Source organism: Solanum pennellii, chromosome 4 (assembly GCF_001406875.1).
Source record: "Solanum pennellii chromosome 4, SPENNV200".
Taxonomy (NCBI): Eukaryota; Viridiplantae; Streptophyta; class Magnoliopsida; order Solanales; family Solanaceae; genus Solanum; species Solanum pennellii.
The window spans coordinates 33,861,833-33,879,068 of NC_028640.1; the positions used below are offsets into that span (position 1 = coordinate 33,861,833).

Consider the following 17,236-nt stretch of genomic DNA (forward strand, 5'->3'; position numbering starts at 1 on the left):
TTGGGGATAATCTCTCTTTTTCTGCAATTACTTAATGGGTCAAATAAGGAATGACTTCAAATGTCAGGCCTGTAAAAAAGTATAACTTGTCAATAATCAAATGTTGAATTATTACTTAATATAATATAAAAAGATTAAAAACATTTAGCTTTACCATGAACGCCTATGGAAACCCAAACAAGTTACTGGTCTTTTCTCCTAAAGGACTCAACACGTAGTCGACAGTTAGATGAAAGCTCTCATGACCCCATGGGTAGTTCTTGAAAGTTTCAATATCCTGACAGAAGTTGACACACTTTAAAAGTATGTTGTTGCCCGGATTCTTCGGCAAAAAGTATATTATGTGTAAATCAAAGTAAGCACAATGACTCCTTGTGCTTCCTTGGTGTATCCTCCCGTTCCAACGAACTTAATAAGTAAGAATTTTTAAAGCTTTTGCCAACAAGGGACATCAAGTCCTGTTCCTCAGTTGGGAGTGACTATTGTCCTGCTTCTTTTACTTCTTAAACTACTTTCTTTCGTTGTGGTTCTATTTTAACAATGTATTTAGGGATGGGCTCAACAGGAGGATGACATTTTAGCCCTGTAACTACGGCAAACTCTCTTATGCCAAAGAAAACTGGCATGCCACAATAATTAATTAGAATCTCATCCTTCTTATTGGGATTTTCAAAAATGAACCTTCTTTTCAAAAGTTCATACACGATGGTCATTTGAAAACGCGGAAGTGGATCAATGGGTAAACCAAAAAAATGACCAAAATAGTTATTTCTGAAAAAAATCTTCCAATTGATTTCTCTTGAGGATATCTCTTAATTTGATGAAAGGTCTTCCCAGGACTGACTTAATAATGTTGTCACCATTAGTATCAGGCTGCAGATGCACAGGGAAAGTGTCTGCATTGATGATTTTAATCCCATCATCACCACTAGCATTGAACTCTTCATGAAGTTCTTGTTCTTCTTCATGAACTTCATTTATTTTTTCTTGTTGTGCCACAACTACTACTTCTGTATTTTCCCCTTCTTCTTCCTGAGCTTTATTTATTTTCCCTTGTTTCTCAACCTCTTCTTGTTTTCCATCTTCTTCCTCCACTACTTGTCTTTGTTCATATTCCTTTTGACAAAATTCTACTTCTGCTTGAGAAGAAGAAACAACTTTAGTTTCAAGATTTTCTAAAAGTGTAGTATTTTCATTCCTCTTCCTACCAATTTTATACCTAGCCTTCTTCTGGATCTTTGTTTGGTCAGATGTATCAGTATCAAGTTTTCTTTTGACAAGAGTCATTATATTTGTATCTGCAACCACAAGTCAGAGCAGGGTAATAAGGATATAAGCAAGGAAATGTATTTCAAACCCTAATTAAATATTACCTGATAAGTTATATATCAAGGATAAAGTAGAAATTATGAGGACAACACAACACCAACTTTGTTGTAGAAAATAATCTGTGAGAGAAGTAAGAGAACGAGAAGTGTACTGTACTGGCAAAGGGAGAGGAGAGAAGAAACCTGAAATTAATTATTAGTATAATAAATAAATAAATCTTGGAATATGAAATGACACATTTATAGAAGAGAGGAGAGAGGAGGAGAGAGGGGAGAGGAAAATGAAAATTAAAGTCGTTTATTTTTTTTTAATTAGGACAATTCAAACTGTGATTTATGTTGCCACATACATATTATATGTTGCTACATATATACGATCTGTTGCCACATATAATCTTGTCGCGTTTATTACTACAGGAATTACATATGTTGCGACGCATATACTATCTGTTGCTACAGATGATTCGCTCTGTTGCCACATATAATTTTGATCCTTTCCATCATAATTGACATTTGTTTAAACAAAATCGAAATAATCATTAAAAATATTTTAATATATAACCACCTATCTAATCAATGGTTGTAAACACAGCATTTTCATCGATCTTAGCTTTTTTTTAGTTCTACGCATCTCTGCGTCTTCATTGTCACTAACATAACCATTTTGAGCCTTTACAATTCCATAATTCTATAGGAGTGAAGAATATCTCAAGCGAAGGGTGACAGCACTAATTCCACATGATGGTACTTGTAATCCATCACTCAAATACTCAGTGTATGCTGCAACAAAAATTTCACAATCTCTGCATGGTATATCATCAATCAGAAAATATAATAACATCACATTTCGATAGTCGGAATGTAAAATAATATTGTGATACTTAAAGACTACTTCATTCTTGTTGGGCAATACCAGTAACATGAATGACTTCGAATGAGTGAGATTTGTTCTTTTCTTGGTAACATTTAAGAACAGACCAGTTGATTCGCTCATTTTCCTCAAAAAATTCACTCAACTCAAGGTACTTTGGCAACATTGTAGCCATCTTTTGAATCTCGGAGGACAGTTTTCTATTAGACCTATTTGAGTACATGGAATCATACACTTTTATGCACCGTTCCTTCAATGCAACGACTGCCAAAATCCAATGGAATTTCGCATTATTATCTATAGGGACATAAACATCATCCGTCAAGTGCCAAGGCATTCCAGAAGGTATAACATACCCTTTCATTATGCCAATGATTTTATCCTCATATTCACTAGAATTGTCAATGTCTGTTTTGAACAAACAACTAGTGGTGGTATATTGATATTTAGAATGAATCTGTTGCTTCGACTTCTTACGCAAATAGTAAAATATGACATCAACATACTGCATACTTAGATGAAATAAGTGTATCAATTTAATTGTATATATTAATGTACTAAACAATACATATAAAAGTGGACATGAATTTACCTCATCATTCCAGCACCTATTGGGTTGAGACATTACGTAGAACCAGTCCTTATTCATTGGAAATGCAACTACTAAATCAAGTTGGCCAAATTCAAGTTTTGAGCAGTTGGTTAAGTAGTGATCCTCCTTGTTTCCTTTGCAATTGTGTAATCATTATAAATCATTATCTATTGGACAACAAGAAGAAATTCTAATAATAGTTGAACGACCTTACTTTACTTATTTTTTTGCATGATGCTTGTAAAGACCCTCGTTTATCCATTGCGAGAAAGATGGCATTTGTTCAGTTGGACCCTCGCTGTCAATGTTAAAACCTTTAAATGGATATTGTCGCTTCACATCACAACTGACAACTTCGACTTTCTTCCCTTTCTTTTTCCCTTTCACTTTTTCTTTCTGCTTCACCTTCTCCTTCTCCTTCTCTTTCTGCTTCTCCATATCCTTTGCCTTCTTTTTCTTCTCCTTCTCCTGTTTTGCCTTCTTCTCCTTCTCCTTCTCTTCTTCTTCTCCTTCTCCTTCTCCTTCTCTTGTTTTGCCTTCTTCTCCTTCTCCTTCTCTTCATTTGCCTTCTTCTCCCTCTCCTTCTCCTCCTTTGCCTTCTTTTCCTTCTCCTCCTTCTCCTCCTTTGCCTTCTTCTCCTTTTCTTTCTTCTCAATAATCATCAAAATTGTTTGAGAAATAGATTTTTTCAACCTTCTACATCTCAAAGGTTGTGAAGTCTTCTTGGATCTTTGCACATCAATATTATGAGACATTTCCTGAAAAATATCAGAGAGTTTTTTTAACACGACTAATAAAATAATCATGTTGCTGCTCATATTCTTCGCATAGACAAAAAGAGGATTTCATGAGATTCTTGTATCATTTCATCTACAAGGTAAATAAAAAAATATTGAGATTTTACAATTCATTATAAAATAATAATAGTTGTATGTTGCAATCGATAGATAGTCTGTTGCAATAAATTAACATTATGTTGCACATATGTACCTGCTGTTGCGCAATATATACATCTTATGTAGCGACTGATGCATCATATGTTGACACATATGTACAGATTATTGCAACATTTGAATCATATGTGGCAACAGATGACCAACATATCACTAAAAATGTGGCAACATACGCTATATATATCTTGGACGCCTGAACAACACTATATTTCTAAAATCATATCAACAAAATGGCCAAACAAAAGAATAACAACAACAAAAGAAAATGACTTTTCACTGAATGACAACATTACAGATACATTTCCTCAAAATAAGGATTTTTTGAGTTGACTGATTTTCTTTCAAAAATGATAAATATTACACCATTATGTCGATTATTCAGTTTTTACACCTACAAAACATTTTGTTGTTCATTAATCCAAGAAAAATACTTCAAAAATTATAAAGTATTTCAAAAAATAACTTATCCATTTCTAGTCAAACACGATTATAAATCAGAAAGATGAGAGAGTAATGGAGGTTGGAGAGGAAGAGTAACGACTGCAGAGGAAGAGTAACGACGGATTTCTAAATTTCTAAAGAAGAAGATGAAGAAAAGAAGAGAAAAAAGAGAGGAGGGAAGATGAAATTTTTTTTCTTTTTAAATGATTTGATTTGAATTATAAAAATATATTTTTTTATATTTTATAAAAAATTAAAAGGTATTAAAAATTAGTTAATTACATTTTAAATAGAATTTGACCGTTTATTGATCAATCTTTCGCCAAAAACATAAACGAGCTTATTTGACACCTTTGGCTTAATTTTCTCATCTTACTCATTACACATCCAAAAGAGTGGCACACATGTCAACCACAACACCGCCGTCACCGCCACAGCGTCTGGCTGCACTTCCTTGCCATACCTCAAACAAATTGCGTAATTATACACCCATCCAATCCTTCAACCGTAAGGATTTTTCCATTCGATGTGAATTCGAGAATAGTCAAAGGTGGACGGTTGGTTGTGTTTCGGGCACTGATCCAATTCATATTATTCTAAAACCTCCTTCCATTCCAATGACTTCAGCTGCTGTTTTAGGTTCATCTGGGAAGAATTCTAAGAGAGTTTGCTTATTCTATTGCAATGAAATGAAGGACCTTGCGGAGAGAATCGCTTCCCAATCCGACGCCATTGAGCTTCGTAACATCACTTGGAGGTATGATTTTCCCCTAACTACTTTCCTTTGGAATTTAATTTAGTATGTTTAGGCTTGAAATTGTTGGAAATCAATTATTTGTCCTTCCTATCAAATATCTGACATTCTTATTTTATATAATGTTACAAATTTGTAGAATTTAAAATATAGTTTCATTTAGCAAATTTTTGTAGTAATATCATGTTTTTTTCATTCAATTTTGATTGAGTGCTGAGTTTAGCATACATTTGGACTTGTATAATTAATTAGTGATTGTGGAAGATACATTGAATATGCAATTCGTTTGCTGAGAAATAAAAATGATCCATGTATGAAAGTTTCATAAATAGAACACCATATCAAAATATAAAATTTAATGGCATTGATCATATGTGATGTTTCACAATAGAAAGTGTTTAGGATGGAGAGACTAACACTTGAAGACCTAGAATAAATAAAGGGAAACAATCTCGTTGAATTAGTTGAGATGCGTGTAAGCTGGCCCAGACGCCACAATTATCAAATAAAAAGTGGTGGTGGGTGGGGTATCTCACCAGCATTTATTAAGGGATCTATACTTGACCAGAACTTTTAACTGTTTGGCTAATTTGTTGTTCCAATGCATGCTATACAAATACAAAGTATACAATTGCGTCAATTTTAGTGTCACATTAAATGGGGGCAAAGGAAGTACAAAATTTGTCCTGATTACTATGTCTGTGAGGATAGTTTTTGATAAATGGAATTTTGCCTGCTTATTATGATATTAGAGTTTCAGTCTTAGCAATTTACTAATATGCTTGTCAACATAGTTTTGAACTAAAAGTTCTATTGGATATATGGATACAGATCAAAATGAGGGTAGAATTAATTGGATTTTCTGATCTCTATCGCTGCATTGTTGGGGAGACAAACTATTTCAGTAGCAGTAGCTCAAGTACTGTCTGTTGTAGAGTTTTTTCTGCAAAGTTGATTTGGTATTCAATAATTCAGGACTTCTGATCTTTACCTTATCCCAAAATAAAATTCAGGACTTTTGAAGATGGATTCCCCAACTTATTCATATCTAACGCTCATGGCATCCGTGGACAGCATGTAGCTTTCCTTGCTTCTTTTAATTCTCCTGGAGTAATTTTTGAGCAATTATCCGTCATTTATGCATTGCCAAAGCTCTTTGTTTCCTCATTCACACTTGTCCTTCCATTTTTCCCGACGGGCACATCTGAGCGTATGGAGGATGAAGGTGATGTTGCCACAGCTTTTACACTTGCCAGGATTTTGTCGAACACCCCAGTTCCTCGAGGAGGACCAACTAGTTTAGTTATATTTGATATCCATGCATTGCAGGTGTACACCAAATTCGAGTCTCCGCAAAAAAAGTGATGTTTTTTCGTGCTGGTCATCTTCTAGCTTATATGTCATCCTGTTGTTAAGCTGATGACACTTGTTTATATGACTTCTCTGATTACAGGAGAGATTCTACTTCGGAGACAATATACTACCATGCTTTGAGAGCGGGATCCCATTGCTTCTAAATAGGCTACAACAACTCCCTGACTCTGACAATGTAAGTTTCTTCTGTGTTCTCAAAGGCTAATTGAAGGCGCACTTAATCCCTGAAGCTTAGAAATGACCAGGGAGGCTCTTCGACTTGCTTAAGTTATGCTTCAATGTGGTCAAAGAACTAAAGCATGCACACTCATTGCTATGAATTCTATCTTGATTGAGCAGTGCTAAACAACAAATATAATTGGCAAATCAGTGCATTAGTTGTTAGGAAACTACTATGAATGAATTTGTTATGTTTTTCTTGAATTATATAAATATATATATTTCCTTCATTACACCTATTTTTTTGGAAATCCCACACTTAAATTGTGCTTTGCGCTTAAAGCTAGAATAGACCTGGAGCGCTTTTTGAGTTTTTCACTTCTGACAACACTGAATTTCTTCTCCTCTCTTTTTATCCTGGTATGAAGCAGAACATAAATGAATTAATCTTATGTTTGACGTCTGTTGTGGGAATAACATTATTTTGCATTTTAATTTCCTTGTTTTCTTTACATAATCTGCTATTGAGGAACTCCAATAAACTAACATGTTGATAAAAAATTATAACATATAAAAGCTGAAGGGATCATGAGGATATTGATTGAGCAGTGCTAAACAACAAATATAATCGGCAAATCAGTGCATTAGTTGTTAGGAAACTACTATGAATGAATTTGTTATGTTTTTCTTGAATTATATAAATATATATGTATTTCCTTCATTACACCTATTTTTTCGGAAATCCCACACTGAAATTGTGCTTTGCGCTTAAAGCTAGAATAGACCTGGAGCGCTCTTTTGAGTTTTTCACTTCTGACAACACTGAATTTATTCTCCTCTCTTTTTATCCTGGTATGAAGCAGAACATAAACGATTAATCTTATGTTTGACATTTTTGCATTTTGATTTCTTTGTTTTCTTTATATAATCTGCTATTGAGGAACTCCAATAAACTAACATGTTTTCTTTACATAATCTGCTATTGAGGAACTCCAATAAACTAACATGTTGATGAATATTATAACATATAAAAGCTGAAGGGATCATGAGGATATTGAAACAAATATCCTTCTCATCTCATTAAGCTAAATGCTTCTATCCCTTCAGTTCAAACTCTGATGGGTAATCTGGGTAGATTTAACTCGGCATTCTTTGATAAAGATGATTGTTACTAGAATCAAAGCATCTAATCTGGCAGAGTTGGCTACCTCAAGGCTCAAGCTTAAAACTGTTTATTTTCCTTTTTGATAATGATGGTGTATGGGCCGGTTTGGCCACAACTCAACTAATCCACCGGAAACCTGCTACTACCTCCTTCTAGTGTAGATACTGGTATCTTTGTCCATCAAATCTTAGGACATATGGAATGATACCTACTGTTGTTCCTTTTTTGGGATTTCAACCTTGCTCTCCCATTGTCATTTGAGCTTGATTGCCTTTGGGACACACCTATTGGTTTTTTAGGCTTCTTAAGAACTGTTCTAGTTTCGGTTTCCAGTTCAGATTTCTCAAACTGTTAGCTCTCAATCAGATATCATGTTATGATTCAACAGTTCAGTATTCAAGCATGAATTTTTTTGAAGTATGAGTCCATCATATGATGTTAATGTAACAAATTCCTTTGCGAGGCTTTTCCTTTTTCATGAAGACGCAAAAAGAAATATAATGATCTTGGTCCTAAAGCTCTTAGTTCACATAATGTTAGAATATGAATAGGTTTATACAATCCTATTAGAATAGGAATAGGTTTATACAATCCTATTTAGAAAAGGAATAGGAATACAAATAGGAATAGGAATAGTAAATAGTATCCTACTTGGTAAAAGATTATATTCTAGTGTCTATAAATAGGATCTCAATGTAATAACATAGACACCAACAACAATTCAACAATATTCTTTTCCTATATTTTAACGTTCTCCGTACAAAATAAAAGAGCTTCCGCTGCCGGCGGGCGGCTTTTACTCATATATGCCACCCGGCTGGCCAACAATTATGTTAGCAAAAGTTGGGTCACCGTGCCATCATTATGGTGACTACTTTTTCATATTTAATTTGTGTAGCACCATGCCATCCTTTTGGTGACTAATTTTTTTTTTTTCATATCTTATTTGCGTAGCACCGTGCATCTCTCCGGACTACTTTTTCTTATTTAATTTGGATAAAATGATGAAATGAGCCCCTAATCTATTACCGGATTTTCAATTACACACTTATACTTTACGAGGGTTCTATTACCCTGACTGATTTAAAAAATAAATTATTACCTCCCTAAAAAGTCACAACCACATTTGTGTTGATAAGTGCAATCCACGCGTTTGACACGTGTAACTTTTTTTTTTTTAAATCTTTTTGTCCTTTTTAACTGATTATTTAATTCTTTTTTCTTTTTCCTTTTATTTCTTTCACTTCCTCTTCTTGTTCTTCCTCTTCCATCCTTCAATTCCATCTTACCATAAAGCCACAAGCAGAAAGCTTGAGAAGTGAAAAAAATTATGGTGGTAATTAGATGAATGACAAACCTTGCAAGAGCAAGGGTTCAATAAAAGGAATGACCTAAAAAAAATTATTGGTCAAAATCTTTTTGGAAGTGAATGTTTTGAGAATTTTTTAAGAAGATCCCTAACATTATTAAGTTGTTTGAATGAATTTTGTTAACTGAAAAAAACTGTTACAATAGCTTCAAAATGATATTTCAATGGTGTTTTAATGGCTAATAGTTGATTTTGAAAATGGGGGTAAAGTAATTTACTTAATAATTACCCTTCGGGGTGGCCCAGTGGTTTAAGCTTGGGACTTCCATGTTGGAGGTCTCAAATTCGAAATCCCTTGCCAGCGAAAGCAAGGGGTTTGCGTTCTGGGTCGAGCTCGTCGCACCAGGCTTGCCTAGTGCGGGTTACCTCTCCTATGTGGTTTGCGAGTTATTGCATTGGAGCGGGGTTTTACCCTGTGCGCACCCAAAAGGGTAGCGGCTGCGGGTTTCCCTTGTCGTCAAAAAAAATTTACTTAACAATTTTTTATTGTGTGGAGAGTAGGTAAGAGATTTCTATCTAGAATTATAATATGTTAATAGATATTGTAATTGATGATGTTTCCTGATCATGATGGTGAAATTTGATGGCTACCATGGATGCTGTAATAAGTTCTTAAGAAAAAGAAGAAAAGAGATGAGATAAAACAAATAAAGAAAAAAATAAAAATGAAAGGAATATTAAAAATAAAGTTTTAATATTTATATTTGATCTTCACTCTCTCAAAGGGAGTGAAATACACTTACTTTGCTACATAAGCATTTAGGGAGGTAATAATTTCAATTTTAAATAATTTAGGGGTAATAGGACTCCCGTAAAGTAAAAGTGTATAGTTGGAAATTCGGTAATAGGTAGGTCTCATTTGACAATTTTCTCTTTAATTTGCGTAGTACCATGGGTTGTTTTTCCGAACTACTTTCTCATATCTGAGTTGCATAGCACCGTGTGTCTTTTTAGTGACTCCTTAGATTTGATTTGCGTAGTTCCATTCGTCTTTCAGTGACTTTTCAAATTTGATTTGCGTAGGGTGTGCCATCATTCCAATCCTACCTATATAATTTCTCCTTTTTATTAAGGTTGTGCCATCATTCCGACCCTACCCATATCATTTCTCTTTTTCAATGGGATCGTTCCATCAATTTGAACTATCTTATATAATTTCTATTCTCTAGTTGGGAGGTGATATCATTCCGACTCTACCTATATAAATTTATTTCTTTGATTATGATCACTTTTAGCCATTAAATCTAATACTCCGATATATGAGCATGTTCCAACCAGTTTTTCGGTGACTTGTTTAATATCGACTCATCTATTGATTCCAACATGATCCACATACATTATATTAGATTTTGAGCACCTTGTTGCTCGAGGGAATTTAGTAGCCTTTTACGTCGATTATTTGAGTTACTCTATGGTCTGAAGTAGTCTTTGAAAGTTTGGTTTGGGAAGTTCAGCACTAGAATTTTATCTCTGTGTTTACCGACATTATGCATCGAATCCAGTATTTAATAAGAAGACAAGCACATTGAGATTGATTGTCAATTTTGTGAAGTCGACTGATCAAATTGCAAATATCTCACCAAGGCACTCATTGGTACTCGTATTGATTAAATATGTAACAAGCTAGGTACATGAATTGTGTGCACTAGGTTGAGGGGGAGCGTTAGAATATGAATAAGTTTATACAATGCTATTAGAATAGAAATAGCTGTATACATTCCTATTTAGAATAGGAATAGGAATACAAATAGGAATAGGAATAGTAAATAGTATCCTACTTGGTAAATGATTGTATTCTAGTGTCTATAAATAGGATCTCAAATGTAATAATGTACCAACAACAATTCAACAATATTCTTTTTCTCACACATAACAGATGTGCTTATGACATTGGAGGAAGCTGTGCTTTCACTTACTGGTTATATGGATGAACTAATGGAAGTGGTCAATAGTGAAATAATTTTTGTGCTGATAATTAACCTCTATTGTTTCTCTTCATCAAAAAAATTGAAATGTATTTTCTCTCTCTGTAGATATCTATAGCTTTTCCTGATGATGGTGCATGGAAACGTTTTCACAAGCAGCTTCAGCATTTTCCTATGGTATTCCTTCAAAACTAATTTGGTGCTCTAAAAAACTCCGTCAGCATGATTATTAGACATTTGCATTCATGCTTTTATGCGCTTACACATTCTAATGAGGGATCAAATAATATTTACCTTTCCATGATCTCATATTTTAAGTTTTTTCCTGCTGCACTTGTAATTTACTGATTGCAAGTAGCACTATTGACCATTATATTGCAATGGGGTACTAATGTCCAAAACTGGAAGCCCTAAACTACTTAAAATAAGTTCAAATTGTATTGGACAAATTGAAAATAGGAGTATTGTCTTTTAAATATGTGCTGGAGTACCTGTGCCTAAAGTTGGAGTCCATAAACCACATAAATAAGTGCATAGTGACTAACATTATAAAATGGTCCCTCACTTTCCCCTCACAAAGCAAAATAAATAGAAGATGCAACAACTACAACATACCCAATGTAATCCCACAAGAGGGGTCTAGGGAGGTTAGTGTGCAGGGTCAACTCAACCATTAGACCACTAAAGCAATGACTTGGGGCCCCGATTTTTCCCATATATATATATATGTATATATATATACACAAATATATGTATATGTATACACACACACACAGACATATATATATATATATATATCTGTGTGTGTGTGTGTGTACATATACATATGCATATATTTGTGTGTATATATATATATATATATATATATATATATATATATATAGAGAGAGAGAGAGAGAGAGAGAGAGAAATTATATTTTCTATTGAAAAGATTCTTTTCAAATTGAATAGTACATGGATATTTTTCTAATGTACTATTAAATTTGAAAAGAATATATTGGGTAGAAAATATAACGTAGGGGTCGTTGTAATAATTGAGGAATGAAATAGTCTTAGGTAATTGTAGTATCCTTTCGTACGTGGCTACCTATTTTATTCCCTCATTTATATTCTGATGCCACATGAACCCATATTTGTTCCCTTGGCGACTCAAACTCATGACCAATGCCAATTCTGCTGGAGCTATTCTATAAGGAGGAATACAAATAGGTTGCGTATCTGGGAGAAGGTCAATACCGAACTTTATTTCCCTTTAGGGAGGAATACCGGGTAAGTCATCTGGATACACTTCCGTAAACTCATTTACAACGGGGACCGACTTAACTATAGGGCTTTCAGAATTTGCATTCCTCACCCAACCTAATTACTGAATATTTAGAAGTCTCCCAAACGATTAAATCTTCTGCATAATGCAAAATCTATTGTTGCAACATTTCAAAAAGATCAAATTTGTTTTTTGTTGTCTTCTTCAAATTCAAACATTGCAACAAGTATCATTTTACTGAAGCAACACAACACTATTTTGATATCATTAAATGTACTTATTAAATTCGGCATAATACTATTTTGATATATTTATGTCAACTTATCAAATTTTTGGTCAGGTTTTATTATTCTTATTACTTTTAATTTGCATTGTTTACATTCTTACTTCATAAGGTCTATGTACATCCTATCATCTGCAAACCTCACTTGTAGGATTATATCGATTACACTATGTATGTTATTGTTATCCAATTTATACATGTCTAGAAAGAAAAAAAATCAACGGCTCTTTATAAAGTTTGGCTTTTGGCCCCCAATCGCGTTGAGACGGCCCAAGTAGTATGTAAGGAGACCATACCCCTACCTTGGGAGGTAGAGAGGCAAGTTGATTACGGCATGTCTGTATTGATTTTGGCAACAACACCATGCTATTGATCCTGAGATTAAGGCATGATTGCTTAATGCTTTATGTTTGGTGAGGATTTAGAGAAGAGAGAAGTGGATCATGCTAAGTTATGAACTTCTGAAAGTGCCCGAGCTTACGAAGTATACTTCCTTCTTTCTCTTGATTACAAAGCACCACAATCTAAAACCGTCAAAAGAATTTGAACATGATTGTTGCAACTGTTCATTTCTTAATTTAAGATGTCATCACATGAGGTGTGCATGTCTGTATTGATAGTGACGACAACACCATGCTATTTTGGGTGTTTGTTTTCTAGACTTGGCAGATCTGGGAGACACCGTCATCTTCTTGTTTGTTGAATTAAGTCTATTTCCTTACAATTAAGTCCTTAAATAATCAAACTGCTGAATTTTTTTTATCATTTCATTAAAAGTCTACATCTTGTTTTTCAATTTGCTTTATATCTGGAACCATGTTAGTGATGCTCATTGACATGGCTTATATTGATTATCAGATTGTCTGTGCTAAAGTTAGGGAAGGTGATCAACGAATTGTACGGATTAAGGAGGGAGACCCTGCAGGACGTCATGTTGTGATAGTGGATGATCTTGTACAATCAGGTGGCACCCTAACAGAATGCCAGGTGAGAAAGCATTTGGACATAAACTGAGTGATATCTGATAAAAGAAGAAGTGATATTTGAAGTTCAGTTGAAAAAAAGGTTTTTGAAAGTTGAAGTTATGTTTGGACATGTATTTATTTGAAAAATGTGGAAGTTTTGTAAGGGAAATTTTTTACATGAAAAACTTTTTCTCAAGTTTGGAGTGAAAAACTGACGCAATTTATAACCAAACAGGCCCCTAGTAGCGTTGTCTGCTACTCTACAGTCTACATCTGGACAAATCTACTTATCTCACATTAGTATTATTTGCTCATTTAGCTATAAATTGATGACCTAGTCTGTCCTGGAAAAAGAAAAGGAAAAGTGTTAACTTTCCATATAGTCTAATACTCCAAAATAGAAGTTCTGGTACTCTTGCAACTCATATCCATTGTGACTAATTTGAATTACTTGTCAGAAATTGGTGAAGAAACTATTATGTATGATATTTCGTTTTGCACATAATCTCTGATAAGTGAAAAGCTTGCCTCATTTAGGAAGTTGATAACTATATTGTTTTGGACCCTTCAAAATCATGTCAATCGTTCTGATACGATTTGGATGTGGGATTAACACCCAATCTGGTAAACTTGCTTTTGAATAGTTTATCAACTAGCCCTAGGATTATGGAACAAAGGATTTTATCTCAGACTAGACCAATGTATTGATGGCGATACGACGTGATAAAATGCAAGAGAAATTAAGTCAAGAAATAGGTTACTTGTCTTAACGGGCAAAGTGAGCCTCCCTTTTTTGAATTCAGGAATTTAGAATCAATCAAATCTACGCATAACCGCGTAATAGCCAACCACTCTACCACTGAGATACCAAGGAAAACCAGGAGATCCAATCATACAGGGTTTAATCCCCCTTCTCAACCCATAATCAATATGAGCTTGAAGCCTCCTTCGTAACTCCTGGAAATTCTTCCTGATTCCCTTGCATGATTTAGTGGACTTACCTTGGGTGCTTTGACTATATATGTATTTTTTTGAAACGGGTAACTTGTATTCCTCAACATTAAGGGCTATGCTGGCCATCTCCTGAAAGTGTTAACAAAGTAGAGAGGAAAAAAAGAAGAAAAAAGAAACACCAATACTTACAAAGAACCTACGAAATCAACTCATTGGATTTCCTCTTCTATATTTTGTTCTTTATACCAAAAACCTAAGGAAGTAATTCTTCCCATTTAATCTTCTGCATTGAGCATTCTTTTCCATCAAAAATCCTCTCATTCCTTTCCTTCCAAATATTCCACTAGATACAAGCAGGTGTCCTCCACCACTTCTTTTGACTCTTGCTGATCCAACAACTCAATAAATCTGCTGTGTGTTCAGGCATACACCAGTTTAGGCTAGCTAAATTGAGGAATAAAGCCCATACTTGTGTTGTTACTTTGCAATGCCAGTGCCTCTTTGCATAGTAACCATCTAGAGTATCACGCCCCGAGCTACCCCCGAGACGCGGACACGAAACTTAGAACCACAGGTGATCCCAAGCTAACCTTGCTGGCATGATCATGAGCATACTAAAGATAATAAGCTGATGCAGAAGCTAAATCATAATTAAATCTAAAAAGATGGGGAATACCCATATTCTATAACTGAGATATTTGAAACAATGAGTTTAATACAAAGGAAATATTAACTCAATACTAAGCTGAATCTAACTATGTTTAAAATAAACCTCTAAATTGGATTAGAAATACTGGGACAAGCCCCAGCTAAATCTAGCAAAAACTGAAACTAAAGTGACTAAAGACTGAAATGAAACTCATAATTGTTGTCCTCGGAGAATGAGGACTCACCACTGAATCTGCTGAACTGGAGAAAGGAAAATCGATCTATGCGTGATCTGGATGCTGAGACCCTGAACTTACATCACGAGATGATGTAGCGCACGTATGCGTCACTAGTTGAAAGGTACTAAGCATGTAGGATAGAGTAAAGCTGAAATAAAACATAATTGAACAAGCATAAAAGTAAGTATAATAATCTGACCCTCATATACTGAATTTCTGAGCTAACTGAATGCAATGACCAATTTATAACATGCTGAAACTGAATATTGAGTATACTGATAAATGGTCAATGGAGAGAGTCTGACTGATATGTGCTAATAACCGATAATAAAACCACATGAGCTAAATGTGGAGTCCGATGTATACGCCCCATCGAGAGGACCCAATATACCCTGCCAAAGGTATAAAGGCATGCTGGCGGGTGATCACTAAACTGATTGCCCACAGAGGGGACTTACAACCTACTTGGCTAGTAGTTCTGCGACTATTGGGTACGCTAAACCCTAGTCCAACTCGGTATTATGCTATTCCCAATGAATTTTGTAAATTAACTGATTATGTCTGAGTTTCTGTAAATACTTGATAGCTCGAAACTGAACATGCAAACTGAGAATGCCATAATTAATCCGGTAATTATGCATTTATAACTGAGGCATGTATATCTGAAGTGTCTGAATTCTGAAATATCTGATCTAGCATGTGTAATTCAAGAACTTATAGAAATACATAGCTAGGGTTCTGAAATTCATGCGATAATCCGAGTAATAACATGATAATCTGATTTGGAACATATATTTAACTAAATCATGAAGTTCTATCAAAGTTGTAGAAACCCTAGGTTTAATAATAATAAGAGAATCAAGAATCTGACTGAAAACTAGGGACCCAATGGGTGAAAGGAACCCACTAGTGAAATCTCACATATCTGGTGATGAAATCCATGGAAAAATACTTAAGTTTTGTGGCTGGAACTGCTGGACACTTGTTTCGTTCTTGAAGTAGGGTTCCCGAATTTTTTCTCCTTTCTTGCTTCTAGTTTTCTAACTTTTGATTTTATACTTAGATATGTTTTAATTATGTTTCTAGGCTTAAACTAACTAAAATATGATGATTTAGGGTCAAAACGACGTAACTTAGGGTTTAAACGGAGTGGGAAAGGTCCAAAAGACCCCTGGGAAGGTTGCTGTCTGACCAAACGAAGGCCAGGCCTGACGGTCCGTTGTTTGCCCGACGCCCCGTCGTTGGGTCCGTCGTTGGGGCCTTTTCGACAAGCCTTTACTAAAATGGGCATAACTTTTTACTCGAAGGTCTGATTTTAGCAAGGTTTGTAACTATGGAAGGCTAATTCAATTATCTATATGTGGGTAGGTCATGAGACATCTAATGCATCTTGTGCTAAGAGTTTAGACCATTTGAAGTTGACCCAACTGCATTTCCCCTTAGCTGTCTGCAAATTTTCCACCTACGGTCTACGGACCGTGCTGGTCATCCGTAGCTCTTGTCAGAGAGTGGGTGAATGGGGGTCTCGATCGACGGTCACGGACTACGGACCGTCGTCTAAAATATGGAGCGTCGGTCCGTCCATCGATGAATACTTAGCCAATTTTTTCCCGGCTGAATTTTTGGAAGTTTCTGATCCCATCGATGTTTGTGCAGGACGGATCGTGGTTCAGAATACGGTCCGTAGATGCCACCGTTGGTAGCACCTACAGATTTTTCTGATAAACGAATTTTTGGTCTGTTTTGGCTACGGGGTGTTACATTATCTCCCCCTTGGGAACATTCGTCCTCGAATGAAGACTAAACTAGCTGAAATAGAGAGAGAGAGAGCTGCAAACCCCACTACTAAGCACTGAGAACTGAGTTTCTGACTAAATTGAGTTCTGAGTACATGCAATTACGCTGAAAATGCAAGTACAAACTGAGGGAACATGATTCTAAAACTTAATTTA

At 35.0% G+C, this 17,236-nt stretch overlaps 1 protein-coding gene across 6 annotated transcripts in view; it reads left to right on the forward strand.

Annotated features, from left to right (window-relative positions):
* Positions 1–4,514: 4,514 nt before the first annotated feature.
* Positions 4,515–17,236, forward strand: part of LOC107018338 (ribose-phosphate pyrophosphokinase 4-like) — a 35,786-nt gene continuing 23,064 nt past the window's right edge. For 3 of the 6 annotated variants that reach the window (XR_003577937.1, XR_003577938.1, XM_015218800.2), the window contains exons 1-5: positions 4,515–4,942; positions 5,953–6,268; positions 6,393–6,488; positions 11,040–11,108; positions 13,337–13,465. Coding sequence is in view for 4 of the 6 variants with exons in the window: in XM_015218800.2 (XP_015074286.1) it covers positions 4,590–4,942; positions 5,953–6,268; positions 6,393–6,488; positions 11,040–11,108; positions 13,337–13,465 (963 nt within the window). In the remaining 2 variants the exon portion in view is untranslated. Of the gene's footprint in view, positions 4,943–5,952; positions 6,301–6,392; positions 6,489–11,039; positions 11,109–13,336; positions 13,466–17,236 lie in introns of all 6 variants that reach the window. The other 3 variants (XM_027916550.1, XM_015218799.2, XM_027916549.1) reach the window with 3 other exon arrangements.